The sequence below is a fragment of the Salvelinus alpinus genome, chromosome 5 (genome assembly GCF_045679555.1).
Source record: "Salvelinus alpinus chromosome 5, SLU_Salpinus.1, whole genome shotgun sequence".
In the NCBI taxonomy this organism is placed as follows: Eukaryota; Metazoa; Chordata; class Actinopteri; order Salmoniformes; family Salmonidae; genus Salvelinus; species Salvelinus alpinus.
Window position 1 is genome coordinate 65,065,524 of NC_092090.1, and position 25,233 is coordinate 65,090,756.

The 25,233-nt window shown below is 41.4% G+C and overlaps 1 protein-coding gene and 1 long non-coding RNA gene across 4 annotated transcripts in view; both read left to right on the top strand.

Moving 5' to 3' along the window:
- The window catches only part of LOC139576548 (netrin receptor UNC5D-like), a 228,634-nt gene that overhangs the window by 127,765 nt on the left and 75,636 nt on the right, over positions 1-25,233 (top strand). For all 3 annotated transcript variants that reach the window (XM_071402761.1, XM_071402762.1, XM_071402763.1), the window contains exon 2: positions 22,217-22,438. In XM_071402761.1, the coding sequence (XP_071258862.1) occupies positions 22,217-22,438 (222 nt within the window). The remainder of the gene's footprint in view (positions 1-22,216; positions 22,439-25,233) is intronic.
- Positions 522-14,999, top strand: LOC139576549 (uncharacterized). The gene is made up of 2 exons (XR_011675140.1): positions 522-750; positions 14,557-14,999. It is a non-coding gene; the product is annotated as an uncharacterized lncRNA (long non-coding RNA).

Below are 25,233 nucleotides of genomic sequence, written 5' to 3' on the forward strand. Positions count from 1 at the left end.
GATGAGGAAACAGCCATTTGGCCTAGAAATTAAATAATTAAGGTCGCCTTGGATAATTAAATCATAAATAAATAACTTGATTTTCGGCCAAACTATTTGAATAATCGCCCAACAGTCCTGTGTTTTGAATGCATGTTTGATTTGGAAAACATTTGAATCAGTTATGGGTCTACTTTCGATAGTCTACAAGGTCCAGCAAGGCACATTAGGAGGGCAGTCATGGGGTGTATTTTGTTAGGATGTATCGACGTTAACAAATGCCATTGGAATATGAGCTTCTCCTGATTCTGAGTTGCACTGCCTGTCGTGGTCTTGTGGATCATCATTCTCCCGAGTGTACGCCAGCCTATTCATATCGCAATTTGAAACATTTCAATCATCAGAAAAATGTGTGTTGTCATGGCCACACATTTCTCTGGCCGAGCCAATATTGGAATCCTGGCGTCACTAATGTCTGCAGCTGCTGCGGCTGAGAGCAAGCCATAGTAGGTTAACAGGTGCACAGACACAGCACAGCAAGCCCGAAACCCACACAACCTGACTCAATTCACAGAATTTGAGCTGGCCCGGTGTGTGCTGAAAATGAGGACTATAGCTTGCAATAGTCTCCCACTTCTATTTTCTATTAGTTTACAATTTAAAAGGGAAGTAAGGAACATGGCACTCTCTCGCCCTCGGCCTGCTCCGGCCCATGTCAAACACGTAGGCTTACTAGCCCACTAGTAAGCAACACAGGGCGCTGCCCCGCCGGTGAGTACCTTTCTCCGCAGTGGCTCGCATAGCTGTCCATGGTCCCGAAACCATTTATTTTTGTGCTCCGTTTTTTAGGCTCAATCTTGTGTTTACTAATTTAGTTACCCCTCTCGTATTCTCTCTCACTATCTCTCTCATACAGAAACCTGTTACGCAGTACAAAGAAATGTGCACGCTGTTCACAACTGGATTTTTTTGCAGAAAGCCATGAGTTGGGCTGCACTGATTAACTTGGGCTGCACTGTTACTGTTACCGAGTCTTGTCCTTAGGCTAGGCTACTCATCACATTAGGAATTGCATTTTATTATTGGTCTGCATAGATGCATGCAATGCTTTATGATGTAGGATAATTCTGGTGGTCTGCCCGGGGTATTAGTGAGCATGCTTGTGCCTCTGTTGCTTCTCTTTACTCCCAAGAGTTTAAGTGGGGGTTTTAGAGAACAGAACAGTCAAGAGTGTAGACACCTTCGTCAGCGCAAGTCCTCTCTTCTTAACTCAGCTCAGCCACACTCCTCTCCGCTCCTCTCCTCTCCTTCAATAGCCTTGTGGTTGGATTAGCCTGACACCTTAGACTGACACTCGCGGCTTTCAAATGAAGAGGATTCCTACTGAAATCCAAGAGAGGGTGCTCACCATGTAAAGCTTACACTCACACAGCCTAACAGTATTCTTCCTCGCCCTCTACCTAGCTCAACCCCTGTAAAAAATCCATGAGAAAGTCCCCGGTGATCTTCAGCGTGTGACAATAAAAGTGTATGGTTTAAAGGACTTTGGGTCCAGAGGTAGCTGTGAAATAGTAATGTGTAACTGAGTGAGGAAGGGAGGCAACCAGGAGAGTGGCAGATGAGTGGAGTGCTCTGGTGTCTGGATAAACAGGTAGCCTACTTCTGCTGCTGTCCATTTCCTTTCATTGCAGGGAGGCTTATTGCTGGAAGGAGAGACACAAACTGTCAAACAAAACAGGGGTATGAGAGACGCAGCAGTCCTAGTATGATTCCTTTTTCTTTTTACAGCATTTGGCTGGTCAGTAGATTACCTATCTTGGCATGCAGTTTGACGTTTATTGTCACTGAGCGATTTTCCCCTTAGGCCAGCTGCAAAGTAAAACATGTATTGTAAGAATTTGCTTTTTGGTCATAATTTAAGTATGGGGTTAGGCATTAGGGTTAGCGGTGTAGTTAGGGTTAGGGTTAGGTTAAAGATCTGATTTCATGTCTTTGTGCTAGTGACCACTGCAGAGCTACCTCCAGAAGAAGATTCATGGCGAAAAATGCTAACCTCCTTTTGGCATATCCCCGTCCTTATTCATCACACTGTACAAGCTCAGTCTTCTGCACTCCACAAGCAAAAGCAAAGTGAACAGAACTGACTGAAGCCTACATGCAGAGTTATGATTGCCATGTCGTGGTATATCTCAGAGACATAGTTTATTTAAATCTTTATGCTAAACAAGGTCCCCTGGCTCATTGGCATTGTTTCCCTTGTCCCCGATCACAGCATCAGTGCCACGGCAGACACCGCAAACGTCCCTACATACAGATAACCACCATGGCATGTATCTGCACTGCCTGCCTTCACATCCATCCAGCATCCAGGCAGGCAGCTCTCTGCTCAGTCAGGGGGGAAAGCATCAGCCTGCTGCTCGCCCTCCACCCAGTGACTGGCAGCAGATAGGAGGAAAGCGAGGAGCATTTAAGAGGCAGTGTAAAAATGTACAGACGTAATGAGGAAATAAGTGACTTATTGGCGGCCCACTCATTGCCTTCATTAAACCTGTCTAGGACATGCGTTCCGCTAGCGGAACCCCTCGACAATATTCCGCTGAAAAGGCAGCGCGGGTTATTCAAAAATATTTTTGGGAAATATGTAACTTTCACACATTAACAAGTCCAATACAGCAAATGAAAGATACACATCTTGTTAATCTACCCATCGTGTCCGATTTAAAAAATGCTTTAAAGCGAAAGCACAACATATGATTATGTTAGATCACCACCAAGTCAAAAAAACAGAAATAGAGATAAAATGAATCACTAACCTTTGATGATCTTCATCAGATGACACTCATAGGACTTCATGTTACACAATACATATATGTTTGTTCGATAAAGTTAATATTTATATCCAAAAACCTCAGTTTACATTGGCGCCATGTTCAGAAATGCCTCCAAAATATCCGGAGAAATTGCATAGAGCCACGTCAAATAACATGAATACTCATCATAAACTTTGATGAAAGATACATGTTTTACAGAGAATTAAAGATACACTTGTTCTTAATGCAACCGCTGTGTCAGATTTAAAAAAATAAAATTACGGAAAAAGCAAACCATGCAATAATCTGAGGCGGCGCTCAGAACATAAATAAAACATTTCCGCCATGTTGGAGTCAACAGAAATCAGAAATTACATTATAAATATTCCCTTACCTTTGATGATCTTCATCAGAATGCACTCCCAGGAATCCTAGTTCCACAAGAAATTGTTGTTTTGTTCGATAATGTCCATTATTTATGTCCAAGTAGCTACTTTTGTTAGCACGTTTAGTACACATATCCAAACGCTCGTGCAGGTCCAGCCGAACGTCGGACGAAAACTTCAAAAAGTTATATTACAGGTCGAAGAAACTTGTCAAACTAAGTATAGAATCAATCTTTAGGATGATGTTATCATAAATATTCAATAACGTTCCAACCGGAGAATTCCTTTGTCGTAGAGAAGCAATGGAACGCAGGTCGCTATCATGTGAAATGCGCATGACCAGGACCTGGCTCTCTGCCAGACCCCTGACTCAAACAGCTCCCATCCGGCTCCACATCACAGTAGAAGCCTCATTGAAGGTTCTACAGACTGTTGACATCTAGTGGAAGCCGTAGGAAGTGCAAACAGATCCATATCCTACTTTGCATTCAATAGGGACTGAGTTGAAAATCAACCAACCTCAGATATCCCACTTCCTGGTTGGATTTTTCTCAGGTTTTCGCCTGCCATATAAGTTCTGTTATACATTTACATTTAAGTCATTTAGCAGACGCTCTTATCCAGAGCGACTTACAAATTGGTGCATTCACCTTATGATATCCAGTGGAACAACCACTTTACAATAGTGCATCTAACTCTTTTAAGGGGGGGGGGGTTAGAAGGATTACTTTATCCTATCCTAGGTATTCCTTAAAGAGGTGGGGTTTCAATACTAGTTATACTCACAGACATCATTCAAACAGTTTTAGAAACTTCAGAGTGTTTTCCATCCAATAGTAATAATAATATGCATATATTAGCATCTGGGACAGAGTAGGAGGCAGTTCACTCTGGGAACGCTATTCATCCAAAAGTGAAAATACTGCCCCTATCCCAAAAAAGCCTCATACTGTATTTACGAACATCTATCATGAGATGAGAGAGAGACGAGCAGGTAGCCTAGAGTGAGACTAGGGATGCTTTATGGAGCGTGCATTGTCACCTTGTTCCAATTATCTGTTACCTTTGACTACGTTAAGTGTGTAGGCATTAAGAAGAGGACAGGGTTGATAATTAGCAGTTTGCAGTGGAAAATTGATGTGTACTCTCAGCCAAATCAAAAGCATCTATTGGGGTCACCAGGCCTTTTTAGCCATCAACGCTTCCTGTTGAATTAGCCCATTAGACCAGATGAAGGACACCCACTTTCTTCTCCATTTGCTGTCCTTCATCTAGTCTAATGGGCTAATTATACAGCATATAATGCCCTGGCAATAAAGTGTCTACATGGAGCAGTCAGTTCCTATTGAGAGTAGGACAAGCACAGACATCAGTAACATGGAAATTAACAATCTGTCAGGAATCAATTTAACAAAGGATGTGTCAGCATTGGAAGTGTCACACCCCACTGCCTGTCAGGTTTGGGAGTAATTCATTTATTCTACAGGTTGTATCCCCCTTTCCCTTCCAATCTACCTCCTGTAACAGAAATTATATAATTTAATCTTATTCTGCTTATGAAACAATGTCCAACTTGTCACTTAATGATCTGGGAAAGATTACAGGGATTCAGAAGGTATTCATACCCCTTGACTTTTTCCACATTTTGTTGTGTTACAGCCTGAATTTAAAATGGATTAAATTGAGATTTTTTATCACTGGCCTAAGAAAAGGACTTCACACTGCTTGCTTAGCAAGCACCACTTCCTCACGATTTGGCCCATGCCTTGCTAGCACACATGACCGCCCTCCTGAAGCGTCTTACCAGTCGGCGCCACGCAGAAAGCTAGCTATTCGCTGGCGCAAATGCGGACACTTTATGCTGAGGATCCCCATGTGCTACACCTCTACACAATACCCCATAATGTGAAAGTGGAATAATGTTTTGGGGATTTTTTTACACATGAATTAAAAGTGAAAAGCTGTAATGTCTTGAGTCAATAAGTATTCAACCCCTTTGTTTATGGCAAGCGTAAATAAGGAGTAAACCTTTGCTGAACAAGTCACATAATTAGTTGCATTGAGTCACTCTGTGTGCAATAATAGTGTTTAAAATGATTTTTGAATGACTACCTGATCTATGCACCCTACACACAATTTTAAACACAGATTCATCCACAAACACCAGCATTTTCAAATGCTTCACAAAGAAGGGCACCTATTGGTAGCTGGGGAAAAAGAATCAGACATAGTATATCCTTTTGAGCATGGTGAAGTTATTAATTACACTTTGGATGGTGTACTGTATCAATACACCAACTCACTAAAAAGATAGTCGTCCATCCTAACTCAGCTGCTGGAAAGGAAGGAAACCGCTCAGGGATTTCACCATGAGGCCAATGGTGACTTGAAAACAGTTACAGAGTTGAATGGCTGTGATAGGAGAAAACTAAGGATGGATCAAGAACATTGTAGTTAGTCTACAATACTAACCTAATTGACAGAGTGATAATATTTCAAAACATGCATCTTATTTGTAATAAGACACTAAAGGATTACTACAAAAAATGTGGCAAAACAATAAACTTTTTGTCTCAAATACAAAATGTTATCTTTGGGGCAAATCCAATATAACACATTACTTACTGAGTACCACTCTGAATATATGTTCAAGCATAGTGGTGGCTGCATCATGTTATAGCTATGCTTGTAATCGATAAGGACTGAGGAGTTTTTCTGGATAAAAAATATGTAATTGAGCACAGGCAAAATCCCAGAGGAAAACCTGGTTCAGGATGCTTTCCAACAGACACTGGGAAATGAATATACCTTTCAGCAGGAAAATAACCTAAAACACAAGGCAAATCTAAACTGGATTTGCTTATCAAGAAGACAGTGAATGTTCCTGAATGGCCGAGTTAGTTTTGACTTAATGTCCTTGAAGGTGGTGTTTAAGTCAAGATTAATTCATCACTATTATTTATTTTTACTTTTACTTTTTATTTAACTAGGCAAGTCAGTTAAGAACACATTTTTATTTTCAATGACGGCCTAGGAACAGTGGGTTAACTGCCTTGTTCAGGGGCAGAACAACAGATTTTTACCTTGTCAGTTCGGGGAATCGATCTTGCAACCTTTTGGTTACAAGTCCAACACTCTGACCACTAGGCTACCTGGGTTACCAACATATACAAATAATGATTGATATTTTCATTAAAAAACATTATTTTGATGAATGTATTCACACTATTTCATCCTTACACGAGATATAGTCCCGACACAAATCTAAGGTTGCTACCCAAGCCAGCTGGTTGTTGGTTCTATCGGTTCGGTTGCCAGTGACACGACCCGGTCATTAAGTCTTTTTGTTATGTAGCTATGGACGCGACCCAGTCGTTCATTCTAAGTGTTCCATTGCCATACTGTCTGGCAACGTTCTTATCCCTTGCTTGCTAGCCAATTATGGCTAACTTACAGTCACGTCAAGAGTAACCGCAAAGTAGCTGCATTTGCATTTGTTTAAGCTGTTTTCTAGTGACATTTATTTGGATACATCCATAACAATGAGCTATGATGCGCAATTTCGCCTTTCATAGAAAATGTGCTCTCTCGTCGGGACACTGTTGTTCAGAGGAGTTAGCCAACCACACAGCCTACACAATCACTTCAAACTGAAGCTGGAAAGACTGGAAACTATCTGCATTTTGTTTCGTTTGAAAGATTTTCTATTGACATAAAAAAAAAAAAACATTTTTGTACTGGGGCGTATATCAGCCATAATAGTGCAGATAGATTGTAGATTCCATCAATGTAATTGTCTGCATCATTTCCAATCCCCCACATGTTTACTGTTGCCTTGTTTACTCTTATTGGAATTCAATCATTTCTTTGTCAGAACGGCAACTTACAAATATGTATTTTCCCCTTCATAAAAAAGCATTTGGTGCTCAAGGCCCTTCTGGCTACAGACAATAACTATAGAATTGGCTTGGCAAACTGTGTGTGTCAAATCGTAAGAATGTTCTGTAAGAAGACATTACACAATTCTATCTTCAAAAGTCCAGGGTCATTTCTGAAAGTTTCAATCCCTAGAATACCTTGTGTATTGAGTCCTGTACTCAGATGTTTTGCTGTGTTTACACTATTGTCTGTGTGTTTACTGCATTTGTGAGTGTACTATATCCTGCAGTATGTGTGCATTCATTCATGTATCTATTAGACACAACAACATTCATGGGAGGTGGTGGTGGAAAGTGGGGCCGGACGATTCGATTTCAGTGGACAGAATTGGATTTGATGGTGGGGCATTATAGCTTTCATGGGCTTTTACAGCTCTGAATAGCTTAGCTGTATCGTCCTTGATGGGATTGAGGGATGAGCCCAGCGATTCTGGGATGAAGCCCAGCGATGGCATCCTGTTCCTCCTTATTGTTCTGGGCCCAGGAGTGATGTAGAGGGCTCTCCCTGAACTAGAGGCTTCATATGAAGAGTCCAGGACTGCATCCAAAATGACACCCTATTTCCTTTATAGCCCATAGGTCTCTGGTCAAAAGTAGTGCACTATAAAGGGAATACTATTAAGGGAATACAGTAGGGTGCCATTTGGGATTCATCCCAGATCTATCTTGAACCATAATCCCATCTCGTATTGTTGAGCCTGTTTGTTAGATCAATGTTTCCTCTCTCGCTGTTAAATTGATGAGGTAATCTAACACACAATGGCAAGCAAACCTGTTCCAGCTGCTTGCCAAACTGACTTGAAGGAATAACCTGGTATGAATTGTGTGCTCACGTAGGGACATATTGGGCATCTGCACAAAGACATTCTGTGCACAAAGAGGAGGGCTTGCAGTAGAGATAAGATGCATTCAGGCTCAACGGTCACAGTGCTGGTAATCAGTCCTCGCCCAATGCCTGCGTTTGGTGGTCTATTCTGATTTCATTCATCCACAAATTACCCTGAAGAGACTGATTTCGACTAATGTGGAAGAGAATTGCTTGAATTGTTCTCCATGTATTCTTCTTTATTGTTCCTGACTATGTTTACGTAGGATGAATGAGAAATGTGAACATTGTCTGCGGGGAAATGACAGATTTTCAATATGAACATGGGGATAGTAGTGAATCCAAAGTACTGCCTCAGAATGTGAAAGGTCTGTTTTTCCTATAGACAACCTCTTTGAGACAAATCATTTTACAGGCATATCATTTTCCAAACATAATTTCATTCTGTGGCACATTTTAGTAGAGTAGTTTAAATGACTTACATTTTTTCTTCTAGATTTGAACACGATTTCCCAGAATCTCATAGATGACTCTCTCATAGATGACGTAGTACAGTGGTCGTCAACCTTTTCTGAGTCGAGATCACTTTGAGTCAAAATGCCAACCGATATCTACATCTCTGATTTTTTTTTAACATGACTTAAAAAATGTACGCCTATGCAACATTATCCTATTAAAACTATACTTTAACAATGAGGTTTGTGCAGTAAGCAATAGGCCAAATACATTATCACCGCATATTGGCTTTGCTTGAACTGCCCGGGCAATGCATGGTTGTTCTTTTCAAACCAACATTTTTTATGTAGGCTACATGATCACATCGGTAATAGATCAGTTGATTTATTGCGTGTGACGCACATCTGAGTGACCATACATCTTCAAATATTTAGCTATTTTTGTATTTTACTGGGCTGATGGTGCCTGCATCTGATGGTCAATCTCAGCAGAGGGAGAGAGCAGCAGACTGTGGGTCCCCCTCTCAACGTCCCTCCCCTCTCCCTTTCCTGCGCTCACGCTGACCAAAAAGGAACATTGTCTTCTAACTGATGTAGAAATTCGAGTTGCACCACATTATTTCTGTATCAGGCACATATTAATGTTGTTACTCCAATGACCAAAGAAAGTGAAATGTTCCTCGACATAAAAAAACAAGCTACTAATAATAACTCATGCCTATTGATACACTTCCTACTCATTCATTGCAGCTGCGGTGCTGGTTGTACCACGAGTGGAAGTAGAGAGAACGCACATTTTATGGCTTATAAAAGTGTTGAATAAAAAGTGTTGACAGTGCTGAGTTTTTTTTTTACATGAACTCACTCATAAAAACAGCAGTTCTTTGCTGTATTCGTTGAATCTCTAGTCATGGTTTTAAAAGTTTAGAAATCTCACAGTATCAACTTTGCTGTAGCTTTATTTTACACCTACAGACACGGTAATCTGAACCATCCGATTGGTCAGTAGTAGGTCTATAGTACACTTCAAAGCAAAATCAAATTGATTTATATAGCCCTTCGTACATCAGCTGATATCTCAAAGTGCTGTACAGAAACCCAGCCTAAAACCCCAAACAGCAAGCAATGCAGGTGTAGAAGCACGGTGGCTAGGAAAAACTCCCTAGAAAGGCCAAAACCTAGGAAGAAACCTAGAGCGGAACCAGGCTATGAGGGGTGGCCAGTCCTCTTCTGGCTGTGCCGGGTGGAGATTATTACAGAACATGGCCAAGATGTTCAAATGTTCATAAATGACCAGAATGGTCAAATAATAATAATCACAGTGGTTGTCGAGGGTGCAGCACCTCAGGAGTAAATGTCAGTTGGCTTTTCATAGCCGATCATTAAGAGTATCTCTACCGCACCTGCGGTCTCTAGAGAGTTGAAAACAGCAGGTCTGGGACAGGTAGCACGTCCGGTGAACAGGTCAGGGTTCCATAGCCGCAGACAGAACGGTTGAAACTGGAGCAGCAGCACGGCCAGGTGAACTGGGGACAGCAAGGAGTCATCATGTCAGGTCATCCTGAGGCATGGTCCTAGGGCTCAGGTCCTCCGAGAGAAAGAGAGAATTAGAGAGCATACTTAAATTCACACAGGACACCGGATAAGACAGGAGAAGTACTCCAGATATAACAAACTGACCCTAGCCCCCGACACATAAACTAATGCAGCATAAATACTGGAGGCTGAGACAGGAGGGGTCAGGAGACACTGTGGCCCCATCCGATGATACCCCCAGACAGGGCCAAACAGGAAGGATATAACCCCACCCACTTTGCCAAGGCACAGCCCCCACACCACTAGAGGGATACCTTCAACCACCAACTTACCATGCTGAGACAAGGCCGAGTATAGCCCACAAAGATCTCCACCACGGCACAACCCAAGGGGGGGCGCCAACCCAGACAGGAAGATCACGTTAGTGACTCAACCCACTCAGGTGACACACCCCTCCTAGGGACGGCATGAAAGAGCACCAGTAAGCCAGTGACTCAGCCCCTGTAATAGGGTTAGAGGCAGAGCATCCCAGTGGAGAGAGGGGAACCGGCCAGGCAGAGACAGCAAGGGCGGTTCGTTGCTCCAGAGCCTTTCCATTCACCTTCACACTCCTGGGCCAGACTACACTCAATCATAGGACCTACTGAAGAGATAAGTCTTCAATAAAGACTTAAAGGTTGAGACCGAGTCTGCGTCTCTCACATGGGTAGGCAGACCATTCCATAAAAATGGAGATCTATAGGAGAAAGCCCTGCCTCCAGCTGTTTGCTTAGAAATTCTAGGGACAATTAGGAGGCCTGCGTCTTGTGACCGTAGCGTACGTGTAGGTATGTACGGCAGGACCAACTCGGAAAGATAGGTAGGAGCAAGCCCATGTAACGCTTTGTAGGTTAACAGTAAAACCTTGAAATCAGCCCTTGCCTTAACAGGAAGTGTAGGGAGGCTAGCACTGGAGTAATATGGTCAAATTTTGGGGTTCTAGTCAGGATTCTAGCAGCCGTATTTAGCACTAACTGAAGTTTATTTAGTGCTATATCCGGGTAGCCGGAAAGTAGAGCATTGAAGTAGTCTAACCTAGAAGCAACAAAAGCATGGATTAACTTTTCTGCATCATTTTTGGACAGAAAATTTCTGATTTCTGATTGTTGCAATGTTACGTAGATGGAAAAAAGCTGTCCTTGAAACAGTCTTGATATGTTCGTCAAAAGAGAGATCAGGGTCCAGAGTAACGCCGAGGTCCTTCACAGTTTTATTTGAGACGACTTTACAACCATCAAGATTAATTGTCAGATTTAACAGAAGATCTCTTTGTTTCTTGGGACCTAGAACAAGCATCTCTGTTTTGTCCGAGTTTAAAAGTAGAAAGTTTTCAGCCATCCTTATGTCTGAAACACAGGCTTCTAGCGAGGGAAATTTTGGGGCTTCACCATGTTTCATTGAAATTTACAGCTGTGTGTCATCCGCATAGCAGTGAAAGTTAACATTATGTTTTCGAATGACATCCCCAAGAGGTAAAATATATAGTGAAAACAATAGTGGTCCTAAAACGGAACCTTGAGGAACACCGAAATGTACAGTTGATTTGTCAGAGGACAAACCATTCACGGAGACAAACAGATATCTTTCCGACAGATAAGATCTAAACCAGGCCAGAACTTGTAGACCAATTTGGTCCGTGTAGACCAATTTGGGTTTCCAATCTCTCCAAAAGAATGTGGTGATCGATGGTGTCAATGGCAGCACTAAGGTCTAGTAGCACGAGGACAGATGCAGAGCCTCGGTCTGACGCCATTAAAAGGTAATTTACCACCTTCACAAGTGCAGTCTCAGTGCTATGATGGGGTCTAAAACCAGACTGAAGCATTTCGTATATATTGTTTGTCTTCAGGAAGGCAGTGAGTTGCTGCGCAACAGCTTTTTCATTTTTTTTTGAGAGGAATGGAAGATTTTTTATATTTTCTGGGTCTCGGTTTGGCTTTTACAAGAGAGGCTTTATTACTGCCACTTTTAGTGAGTTTGGTACACATCTGGTGGATAGAGAGCCTTTTATTATGTTCAACATAGGAGGGCCAAGCACAGGAAGCAGCTCTTTCAGTAGTTTAGTTGGAATAGGGTCCAGTATGCAGCTTGAAGGTTTAGAGGCCATGATTATTTTCATCATTGTGTCAAGAGAAATAGTACTAAAACACTTGTGTCTCTCTTGATCCTAGGTACTGGCAGAGTTGTGCAGACTCAGGACAGCTGAGCTTTGGAGGAATACGCAGATTTAAAGAGGAGTCCGTAATTTGCTTTCTAATGATCATGATCTTTTCCTCAAAGAAGTTCATGAATTTATTACTGCTGAAGTGAAAGCCATCCTCACTTGGGGAATGCTGCTTTTTAGTTAGCTTTGCGACAGTATCAAAAATACTTTTTGGATTGTTCTTATTTTCCTCAATTAAGTTAGGATGATCGAGCAGCAGTGAGGGCTCTTCGATACTGCACGGTACTGTCTTTCCAAGCTAGTCGGAAGACTTCCAGTTTGGTGTGGCGCCATTTCCGTTCCAATTTTCTGGAAGCTTGCATCAGAGCTCGGGTATTTTCTGTATACCAGGGAGCTAGTTTCTTATGACAAATGTTTTTAGGGGTTTTTAGGGGTGCGACTGCATCTAGGGTATTGCGCAAGGTTAAATTGAGTTCCTCAGTTAGCTGGTTAACTGATTTTTGTCCTCTGACGTCCTTGGGTAGGCAGAAGGAGTCTGGAAGGGCATCAAGGAATCTTTGTGTTGTCTGAGAATTTATAGCACGACTTTTGATGCTCCTTGGTTGGGGTCTGAGCAGATTATTTGTTGCGATTGCAAACGTAATAAAATGGTGGTCCGATAGTCCACGATTATGAGGAAAAACGTTAAGATCTACAACATTTATTCCATGGGACAAAACTAGGTCCAGAGTATGACTGTGGCAGTGAGTAGGTCCAGAGACATGTTGGACAAAACCCACTGAGTCGATGATGGCTCCGAAAGCCTTTTGGAGTGGGTCTGTGGACTTTTCCATGTGAATATTAAAATCACCAAAAATTAGAATATTATCTGCTATGACTACAAGGTCCGATAGGAATTCAGGGAACTCAGTGAGGAACGCTGTATATGGCCCAGCAGGCCTGTAAACAGTAGCTATAAAAAGGGATTGAGTAGGCTGCATAGATTTCATGACTAGAAGCTCAAAAGACGAAAACATCATTTTTTGGGGGGTAAATTGAAATTTGCTATCGTAAATGTTAGCAACACCTCCGCCTTTGCGGGATGCACGGGGGATATGGTCACTAGTGTAACCAGGAGGTGAGGCCTCATTTAACACAGTAAATTCATCAGGCTTAAGCCATGTTTCAGTCAGGCCAATCACATCAAGATTATGATCAGTGATTAGTTCATTGACTATAACTGCCTTTGAAGTGAGGGATCTAACATTAAGTAGCCCTATTTTGAGATGTGAGGTATCACGAGAGCTCATCACTCCCCCTAACTGGGAGGGGGCCAGAGACTCGATGCCGACACATCTTTCTAGCTGATTTACACGCTGAAGCTATGTTGCGCTTGGTGACCTCTGACTGTTTCATCCTAACATCGTTGGTGCCGACGTGGATAACAATATCTCTATACTCTCTACACTCGCCAGTTTTAGCTTTAGCCAGCACCATCTTGAGATTAGCCTTAACGTCGGTAGCCCTGCCCCCTGGTAAACAGTGTATGATCGCTGGATGATTCGTTTTAAGCGTAATACTGTGGGTAATGGAGTCGCCAATGACTAGGGTTTTCAATTTGTCAGAGCTTGATTTGCTCTCTGGGCCTGCCGGAAAGGCAGAATTTGTACCTTCAGACACATAAAATGGTTCAAAATGGGAACACTTTGCCTACCAGGCGTGCAGGGCAGCTGAATCAGATGCACCTACCGCCAACAGATCGACCAGTTGGTGACCACTGACCTGGGTACATCCAGTACATCCGCATCCGATCTGATGCTGGTGGAGATTTGGGACTGAACGTGGATGCAATAGATAACAGCTATGGAAACAGTTAAAAAAAAAGAAGATTCATGTCTTGAGAATAGGTGAAATGTGATACACAGGGTATAATTATCTTTTTACATGTATTTTTATGTTGGAGACATGCAATAACGTTATAGCTACAGTGTATCTTATAATATTAGATCACAATCTGACGTTAGCTAGCAAGCTAACTTGGTAAATTAGATAGCTTTCAAACATGTGGAAAAAGCAGTGTAAAACAATGCATTTTGACTCTCATAGCTCTGCATTTACAGAACATAACTTTGGCTTTAGCATGCATCGGTAATCCTTTGTCCTTCTGACAATACTACTGTACTGGGTATTGCCCAACATTAGTATGGTCCCTTGCCTTGGATTCTCGAGAACTATGGTAGTCCTTAGCTAGCTATCTATCTACTTGCAAGCTAATGAACTAGTTTTTTTTTCTTCAAATAGTCATTTATGATAATGACAAGCGGCGGTAAATGTTTATCAAACAAGGCAAGGAAATTGGTATTAATATGATGTAGCCTAATCATAGACAACACATTCAATCATTACAACTTCCTAACAGTGTTGTTCATGTGTTTTTTCTGAAGGATTCCAGTTTTGAAGAGTCTAGCTAGAGGAAGGGGCACAGGCAAGGCTTCAGAAAGAATTGCAGAGGAAGACCTTGAGGGCTGCTAAGATGACTGCACAGACTGCTAAATACTTCAATCTAGACTCCTGCTTTTTACAACACACGACTGCTGCCATTTCACCACTGCACTATTCTATTTATGTATTACCATGTATGTTTACATGAGTTGTACACTTTCCAAGACTACACTGTACTTTATTCTTCAGATGCCATCTACTAGGCATCTATGCTAGGCATATGCAACTACTAAGTAGTTTTCTTAGTGATTTTGTTCCTGGTTAGGGTGATATCAGTTCAGTACTTTATCCTAATTGTTTCCTCACATTGTGAAGTTGTTATTGAAGTTACAGAGACAACCTTGTATTCTTGCTTATCTCCCTAATAAACCTTTATTTGACCCGATCTGTCTAATCGGACCGACTTGTTTTTTGTACAGTATTTACAACGGGGTAGTCCATCCACCTTCCTGCATATCTACCCTCTTGTGGGAAATCTACAGGATCGTAGATATCCAGGAAGAAAGTACAGTTTTGTAAATTAATCTAAAACAATTCCAAAAGTACAACAATGTTGCCTAAATGCTAGATAAAGAATGCACAAATATATTTCTCACAAGTTTATTGTTGTGCACACACACTTCCCTTATTTTTATATGATTTATAGGTTTGGTTGTAAGTCCCTCTCTTTCAACAACATTTCTCAGTACTCTGTAGGTTTTTACAATTCCAGAGAGCCACCAAATCTGACAACAATAGGGAAAGCTCAGGTCCTTCCCCTCTCAAAGGTTTGCTAACCGCAACCTGTGTTGCGTGGCGACGTGTCCTCAACGTTGTAGCTGCTCAGCCATTGTTGGTGGCACTTCAGGGAGTCTTCTTATGCAGACTTCTTAAATAGCTGACAGATGGAATAATATTTTATTTATTCTGTCTATTGAATGTCATTAGTATTAGTGCAGAACTGAAGCATTGACATCTGTTGAAAATACTAACAGGACATTTTTTAATTTTACATATACAAATCTTTTTCACAACCTAGAGGACGACTAACACTTAGAGTGGCTTACGAGAGTATTCACCCCCCTTGGCATTTTTCCTATTTTGTTGCCTTACAACCTGGAATTAAAATAGATTTTTTGGGGGTTTGTATCATTTGATTTACACAACATGCCTACCACTTTGAAGATGCAAAATATTTTTTCTTGTGAAACAAATAAGACAAAAAAACAGAACTTGAGCGTGCATAGCTATTCACCCCCCAAAGTCAATACTTTGTAGAGCCACCTTTTGCAGCAATTACAGCTGCAAGTCTCTTAGGGTATGTCTCCATAAGCTTGGCACATCTAATTGCCAAGCCCATTATTCAAGGCAAAATTGCTCCAGCTCCTTCAAGTTGGATGGGTTCCGCTGGTGTACAGCAACCTTTAAGTCATACCACAGATTCTCAATTGGATTGAGGTCTGGGCATTGACTAGGCCATTACAAGACATTTAAATGTTTCCCCTTAAACCACTCGAGTGTTGCTTTAACAGTATGCTTAGGATTATTGTCCTGCTGGAAGGTGAACCTCCGTCCCAGTCTCAAATCTCTGGAAGACTGAAACAGGTTTCCCTCAAGAATTTCCCTGTATTTAGCGCCATACTCATGTCTGTTAAATTGTCTGTCTGTAATGGTGTGCCCCAAGGCTCTGTACTTGGGCCTCTCTTATTCAATATTTATATAAATAATTTAGACAAAAATGTCCAAAATGCGCAACTTCATTTTTATGCTGATGATTCTGTTATTTACTGTTGTGCCTCGTCTCTTACAAAAGCTTTCCAGAACTTGCAAACTGCTTTTTATACTGTTCGTCATACCTTGTGTGAATTGAAGCTTATCCTCAATACTGAGAACTAAACTAATGGTGTTTTCTAAAGCAAGAAATAGACCTCTGAACTTTTCACCTATTATTACCTGTCAGGGCAATGAGATTTAGACTGTAACGTCATATAAATATCTTGAAATATTAATTGATGACGGCCTCTCTTTTAAATTGCATATTCAACAACTTACAAAAAAATGTATGCTGAAATTGGGATTTTATTTTAGCAATAAGGCCTGTTTTTCTTTTGAAGCCAGGAGGCTAGTATCAGCTACATTTTTGCCTTTACTAGACTATGAGGATATTTTATATATGAATGCTTCCGCTCAGTGTTTGAGATCAATTGACACCATTATTATTAATTGCAAAACCATTATGCACCACTGCACTTTGTAAACCACGGTTGGCTGACCTTCTCTAGTCACTCGTAAGCTCAGTCACTGGTATACTTTTATTTACAAAGCCATTTTGGGTTTACTAACTTTGTATTTGGGCATTTTTATTGTTCAGAAATGTGGTGGGTACTCTCTTCGTTCGCCGGACTTTATCCTGCTAACTGTTCCAAATGTCCTAACTGAATTTGGTAAAAGGGCTTTTATGTACTCTGCGCGTCTTGGAACGCCTTACAAAATACTTTTAAACTGGAAGAACTTGTCCCGATTGATATTTTTAAATCACTGATGAATGATTTTGAGACTGATTCCCTGACCTGTCAATCTTTTTAATTTGCTGTTTTTGATTTTGTTATACTCTTGTGAATTCTATGGTTTTTACTAGATTACTTGTAGTTTTTCATGTTGTTTGTCTGTAATTTTTGTAATGACTTGGTGCTGCCTATCTTGGCCAGGACGCTCTTGAAAAAGAGATTTTAAATCTCAATGAGCCCTTCCTGGTTAAATAAATAAATAAATACAAATCATTCATTCAATTCTGACCAGTCCCTGCCGTTTCTTAGTCCTGCCGATGAAAAACATCTCCACAGCATGATGCTGCCACCACCATGCTTCAATGTGGGGATGATGTTCTCAGGGTGATGAGAGGTGTTGGGTTTGCGCCAGACATAGCGTTTTCCTTGATGGCCAAAATACTACATTTTTGTCTCATCTGACCAGAGTACCTTCTTCCATATGTTTGGGGAATCTCCCACATGCCTTTCGGAGAACACCAAAAGTGTTTGCTTATTTTTTATTATTTTTCTTTAAGCAATGGCTTTTTTTCTGGACACACTTCTGTCGAGTGTACGGCTTAAAGTGGTCCTATGGACAGATACTCCAATCTCCGCTCTGGAGCTTTGCAGCTCCTTCAGGGTTATCTTTGGTCTCTTTGTTGCCTCTGATTAATGCCCTCCTTGCCTGGTACGTGAGTTTTGGTGGGCGGCCCTCTCTTGGCAGGTTTGTTGTGGTGCCATATTCTTTTTAAAAAATGAATAATTGATTTAATGGCCCACCGAGGGATGTTCAAAGTTTCTGATATTTTTTTATAACCCAACCCTTATCTGTTCTTCTCCACAACTTTGGCCCTGACCTGTTTGGAGAGCTCCTTGGTCTTCATGGTGCCGCTTGCTTGGTGGTGCCCCTTGCTTAGTGGTATTGCAGACTCTGGGACCTTTCAGAACAGATGTATACTGTTTATACTGAGATCGTGTGAAGATCATGTGACACTTAGATTGCACACAGGTGGACTTTATTTAAGTAATTATGTGACTTTTGAAGATAATTGGTTGCACCAGATCTTATTTAGGGGCTTCATAGCAAAAGAGATGAATACATATGCATGCACCAATGTTCTGATTTTTTTTTTTTTTTTAAACAAGTAATTTTTTTCATCTCACTTCACCAATTTGGACTATTTTGTGTATGTCCATTACAGTACATGAAATCAAAATCAAAATCCATTTAAATTACAGGTTGTAACGCAACAAAATAGGAAAAACGCCAAGGGAGATGAATACTTTTGCTAGGCACTGTAGATATTGTTGCCCTCCGCGTTCTCCAAGGCTGGACGATGGTTGTAATTGAAATGCTGCCAGGGTTCCAGCCTGTCTACACCTTGGCCAGACAGCTCAACTGGGGAAACAACATAGTCATATCTCTGCGGTATGCTAATCTATTGGGATATAATGTCATCAATGCTCAAAGTAAATCCTGTGTAGTTCATTTTTCTAAATAGTGTAGTTACACTGAGTGGACAGTTTATTAGGTACACCCATCTAGTATTGGGTTGGACCCACCTTTTCATCCAGAACAGCCTGGATTCTTTGGGGCATGGACACGTTGCTCAATTGGTATCAAGGGACCTAACATGTGCCAGGAAAATGTTCCCCGCACCATTACACAACCACCACCAGCCTGTACTGTTGACACCAGGCAGGATGGGGCCATGGACTAGTGCTGACTCTGCCATCAGAATGATGCAACAGATTCATTGGACCAGGCAATGTTTTTCCACTCCTCAATAATCCAGTGTTGGTAATTGTGTGCCCACTGGAGCCGCTTCTTCTTGTTTTTAGCTGATAGGAGTGGAACCTGTGTGGTCATCTGCTGCAATAGCCCATCCGTGACAAGGACTGACGAGTTGTGCATTCCGAGATGCCGTTCTGCACGCCACTGTTTTACTGCGCCGTTGCCTGTTTGTGGCCCACCTATTAGCGTGCACAGTTCTTGCCATTCTCCTTTGACCTTTCATCAAGCTGTTTTCGCCAACAGGACTGCCGCTGACTGGGTGTTTTTTCTCTGTCGCACCATTCTCGGTAAACCCTAGACACTGTCATGCGTGAAAAGACCCGGACGTCTGAGATACTGAATAGCTCGATGCCTGTCTGCCTGCTTTCTATAGCAAGCCACGGCCATGTGACTCACTGTCTGTAGGAGCAAACCATTTTCGGGAACAGGTTGGTGTACCTAATACACTGGCCGTGAGTGGACATATACCTATTATTGGAAGATGTACACTTTATTAATAGATCAATTCTTGGCTAGCTAGGGGAAATACAATGATACATTTTTACTTCTGCTCCCGTACTTGACAATGGTGGGTTTGGAAACACACAACGCTTGGTAGGTATTGATATCGATTGATATCTGAAATAGAAGCAATATTTTTGTTCAAATATATTTCCTAACTATAGCTTTTTGTCATAATGGCTATTCCGTGCCAGTACAGTAGTGTGAAGTGAAGTAACGTTCACTAGCTAGCTAATCAGATTTGTGGCTTTCAGACTACAGAGATAAGAAATATAACAAATTAATACATATAGTCATAGTTTATTAAAACTAAATAGCAAAGCAACATTTTATACAAATGAAACAAACCAATGACGCAGTCACTAGCTAGCTAGCTGCTAACATAGCTTGAAAATAAGTCATTCATAGTAGCTATAACACTTTTTAATTTAGAAAAATGTATATTACCTTTATTTGACAAGGCAAGTCAGTTAAGAACATATTCTTGTTTACAATGACGGCCTACCCCAGCCAAACCCTAACCCGGACAACGATTCTCTGTGTAATTTAATTACGCGATTAAACTAATCATGTTACTTTAATTAACTAGGAAGTTGGGGCACCACGGGAAAATGTTTAAAGAGTCTTTTTTCCCCCCAAGTTAATTAATTAATTTCCTGAATTCCGATTTTTCATATCCTATCAAAACAGTCGCTTATTAATGATTTTTACCTCATCAGTCTCATTACTGAACGTCGCAAACCCTTGGATATCTGCACGAACACAAGCATAGAATCATGAATTAGCTATATACAATTTGGCTTAATTATTTATTTACTAACTTAATCAATCGCAGAATTATAATGACACACACACAATAGGTCATACATTGGTTGCTACGTGATACAAAGAAAAAGTCTCTAGCGGACGAAACCGATATGATGGCTTGATAGACAAAGGAAAGGGGGTGGGGACCGCTCAAGAGCGGGAAACTCAGTGGAATCAAGTACATACAGTTGACTACACTACGCTCATGGAAATGCCTATACTTAGAACATGAACAACCACTCATTCAAAAAGATATTGCAATTTACATATTTACAAGTGTACACCTTTGTTGTCCCTCTCTGTGGTCGCCGGTCCATCTGCTGGATAGTCAGTTGACAGAAAGCCTCTGGTTTGTCCACCAGAGATCTAAGTGTGTGTGAGGTGTAGGTTGTTATAATGGATACTTCAGAGTACCAATCGGAAATGTTCTTAGATCGAATGCATTTACCAGACTAAAGTATTCAAACAGCTGCAGCCTGAATAATTGTTCTTTCGTTTGTAGATTTCTTAGCCATTTCAACAGGGGAATGATCTCCACTTTCTCTGGTCTAGTCCTTTTGTAGAGTTGCCAACCATTTCAACATGTAGCAACAGCTCCATATTTTCTGGTCTAATGTAAATTTTGTGACGAGTGGTTTTATACTCTGTGGAAGAAGGGGGCGTTTCCATGACGCCGATGTAAATGTCTGTACTCACGGGGTGTGGCCACTGACTAGTTCAAACTTTATATCTAAACAAGTATCTCATTTAGAAGGCCAGCATCACATTACATCTTCTCACAAATAGTTTAATATTCAATCAGATATTTTATACCACATTCAAATGCAAACCCCATAATTGAGAAGTGTACACGACCGAAGACACAGTAATGTGTTTCCTGTCCTTCATGAGATCACCAAATGAAGCACACTCGACATGACTGACCCTTAAGTGTCCAAGGACCACTCCCACATTCTCAAAAATATAAATATTGCTTCATTATTTAAACTTTTGTGTCCAAGTGTCTCTCTGTGTTCCACAGTTTACATTCCAACCTCGAACACTACAGAGCATAGAGGCAGCGTATTTTACGACCGCCATAAAACAGCGGACTTCCCGCTCTCCTCCTCTACAAGAGAGAGCATGCTGTAGAGCGGACCCACTGTAACCTGATCCTTCAGGTCATCACAGGAGAGTCATGACACGAGCTAGCTAACTAGCTAGCCCTCTCCAGTTTGTTGGTGCAAATCCGAGGTTCACTCTCATCTTGAACCGGTCTCTCTTGTTTTCCCTTTTCACAATTTCTTTGGGTTATATGGAGGAGCTGCTGGGACATGCCGTTTGCTCCCCGCATCTGCCATGTCTCTTCACTAGCGAAGTGTGGATATGCATCCCATTTTTCTTCCGTCTCTGGGAGATTCTAAATTGTATAATCCTCTCGTCCTCTCTTCCCATCTCCTTCTCAAAACCCATTGGTGGAGGTGGTCAGAGGGGGGAGGGACCTTTTGGCTTTCTCATCCTATGGGTTTTGAGAAGGAGACGAGGAGAGAGGACGCCAAGGAGTATGCAATTGAGATCTTCTCAATCTGAGCCAATGAGCTTGTGGTGGAAACTTGTCCTTCATTGTGCGCAGTACTAAATCTGTCAGGAAAATCCAAACCAACAGCCAAATCAAATACAGTGGTTTTCAGGCAGGCTGTAGGTGCTAAATTGTTACTGTTGAATCACATTGAATGACAACTAGCAACTTACAGCTTTTGGACATAGAAAAAGTTACATAATGCAGCTTTAAAATCTTCATAACATATCTATCAGCGGTTTTTCCTGGGTTTTGTTTTGAATGTCAGTCATAGTCACCCAGAAGAACACTGCATTGCTTTCTCTTTGGGAATTTAGGCTGGGTATCTGCTGTATCTGTAAAGCACTTTGTGACAACTGCTGTGCTGATGTAAAAAGGACTTCATAAAATACATGTAATTGATTGATTGAACTAACTAGTCTCTCTCTTTGCAGGAGCCACAGGTGACATCCTGCCATCAGGTGACATCCTACCATCAGTCCCAGGTACCCTGCCTCACTTCCTGAAGGAACCAGAAGATTCCTACATAATCAAAAGCAACCCAATCAAGCTGCTGTGTCGGGCTGTGCCTGCCTTGCAGATCTTCTTCAAGTGCAATGGAGAATGGGTGCACCAGAATGAACATGTGTCCCGGGAGTACATGGATCAGAACACTGGTAAGAAGCCATAGAGATCCTATAATCCAGGGGTATTCAAATCCTACCACGGATGTTTGGAGTTGTGTAGAATGGCGCCGGAGGGGATGGCTGACATTTTACATGATCCTAACCAACTGTGCTATTTTGTTAGTTTTTTTGCTTTGTTTGTAACTTATTGTTTTACTTATTTTGTACATAATGTTGCTGCTGCCGTCTCTTATGACCGAAAATAACTTCTGGACATCAGAACAGCGATTACTGAACTCGAACTGGAAGAAAACTTTTTCTTAAATGAGTCTGACGCGAAGGATATACTGCTTTCCCGGGTACGGGCCCAAATCCCCATCATTTGCGTGAAGAAAAGATGGCGAAAAAGGGGGCGGAGGTCGGGCTGCCTTCTGAGAATTCGTAGGCGAGTGAGTAAACCTCCACTACCATCCGTTCTTTTGGCCAACGTGCAATCATTGGAAAATAAAATGGATGACCTACGATCAAGATTATACTACAAACGGGACATTAAAAACTGTAATATCTTATGTATCTGAACGACGACACGGATAATATAGAGCTGGCTGTATTTTCCATGCACCGGCAGGGCAGAGAAGCTACGCCTGGTAAGTAGCGCTTGCCTGAGGTAGAGAACCTTATGATAAGCTGTAGACCACACTATTTACCAAGAGAGTTCTCATCTATATTATTTGTGGCTGTCTATTTACCACTACAAACCGATGCTGGCACTAAGACCGCACTCAAGCTGTATAAGGCAATAAGCAAACAAGAACATGCTCATCCAGAAGCAGCGCTCCTAGTGGCCGGGAACTTTAATGCAGGCAAACTTAAATCCGTTTTTCCTCATTTCTACCAGCATGTGCAACCCGAGGAACACAAACTCTAGACCACCTTTACGCCACACACAGAGATGCATACAAAGCTCTTCACCACCCTCCATTTGGCAAATCTGATCATAATTATATCCTCTTGATTCCTGCTTACAAGCAAAAACTAAAGCAGGAAGTACTAGTGACTTGCTCAATACGGAAGTGGTCAGATGATGTGGATACTAAGCTACGGGACTGTTTTGCTAGCACAGACTGGAATATGTTCCGGGATTCATCAAATGGCATTGAGGAGCATAATACCTCAGTCATCGGCTTCATCAATAAGTGCATTGACAACGTCATCCCCATAGTGACCGTACGTACAAATCCCAACCAGAAGTCATGGATTACAGGCAACATCCACTTCGAGCAAAAAGCTAGAGCTGCCGCTTTCAAGGAGTGGGACACTAATCCGGACGCTTATAAGAAATCCCGCTATGCCCTCAGACGAACCATCAAACAAGCAAAGTGTCAATACAGGATTAAGATTGAATCCTACTTCACCGGCTCTGACTCTCGTCGGATGTGGCAGGGCTTGAAAACTATTAAGGACTACAGTGGTTCCTTCTTTAATAGTTGCGTCATACTGCAGCACACCTTGCGGGCCGCCGCAGAATTCTATGGCACATTATTTATTTTCCAGCCATTGTTACCATTAATGCTAGTTAGTGGTAGTTTGACCACCAGAGGGCATCTTTGAGAAGTATTTGATAGCCTTCAATATTGGCTGTACTAGAGAATTTCAAACCTTTTTTATAAGAACATAGTATATGGGATTGATTTTAAGAAATGTAGCTTACTTAATTTGGTTAATATTATGGTGTTTCCATTCCAAGAAAAATGTAACTCTCATGGTTTCCGTTAGGATGGAACGGAAAATATGGTGCTGTACAACGTGACAGTCGGGAGTAGGCTACAGTACTAAGAGCATAACATTCCCACACCCTAATTGTAGTCTAACCAATACCCAAATGGAGATTCAGTGAAAATACAAATCTCATTGATATATCAAGACCTGTCCCCATGCTTGTCTCAGAGCAGCGTGAATCGGTGCTGAAATATTTGACCACAGCGGAAGGCTATTGCTTCAAATCCTATTGCTTCTAACTTCCATATGCGTTTTAAATAAATAATACCTACACCACTTTTAACAGCATATTACTCAACACTATTGAGACTCATGTCGCCTACAGTAGGCCTACAGTATATCTACAAATATTTTTTTCAATGACGTGACTCTACGCCAATAATTACATTTAGAGGATTGGAGGATTCTAAATTAATATCTAATGGGTATTTTTCGTTTGGGACTGTAGTAATGCCTCTTGCACTGAGATGCAATGCCTTAGACCACTGCACCACTCGGGAGCCATGATCAATATCAGGGGCGGCAGCATAGCCTAGTGGTTAGAGCGTTGGACTAGTAACCGAAGGTTGCAAGATTGAATCCCCGAGCTGACAAGGTACAAATCTGTCATTCTGCCCCTGAACAAGGCAGTTAACCCACTGTTCCTAGGCCGTCATTGAAAATAAGAATTTGTTCTTAACTGACTTGCCTAGTTAAATAAAGGTCAAATAAAAAAATGACCTATATATATTGTCCTGCTAATAGCCCATCCTAGAAACGTTGTTTGCAGAATTCACAGGCTGCTACGCTTGTGAAAAACAGAGTTAATAATAATAATACTTTTTCCCCCTTCCACTTGCTAAAGGTTCCAATTGATAATGTTTTATTTGATCAATTAGTATATTTGAGTTTAACCACAATATTTGTTGTATTATTTGTCTTTTCTGGTGGATTAAACTGAAATTGCAACCAATAACGGCCGGTTGTGATACAGCCAACCTAACTAAGAAATACATTTGACGACAGAATTCTCCCCCTACCCTCCTCCTTGGCAGGAGTCTATTGTTCTGCTAATAGCCCATAATGGC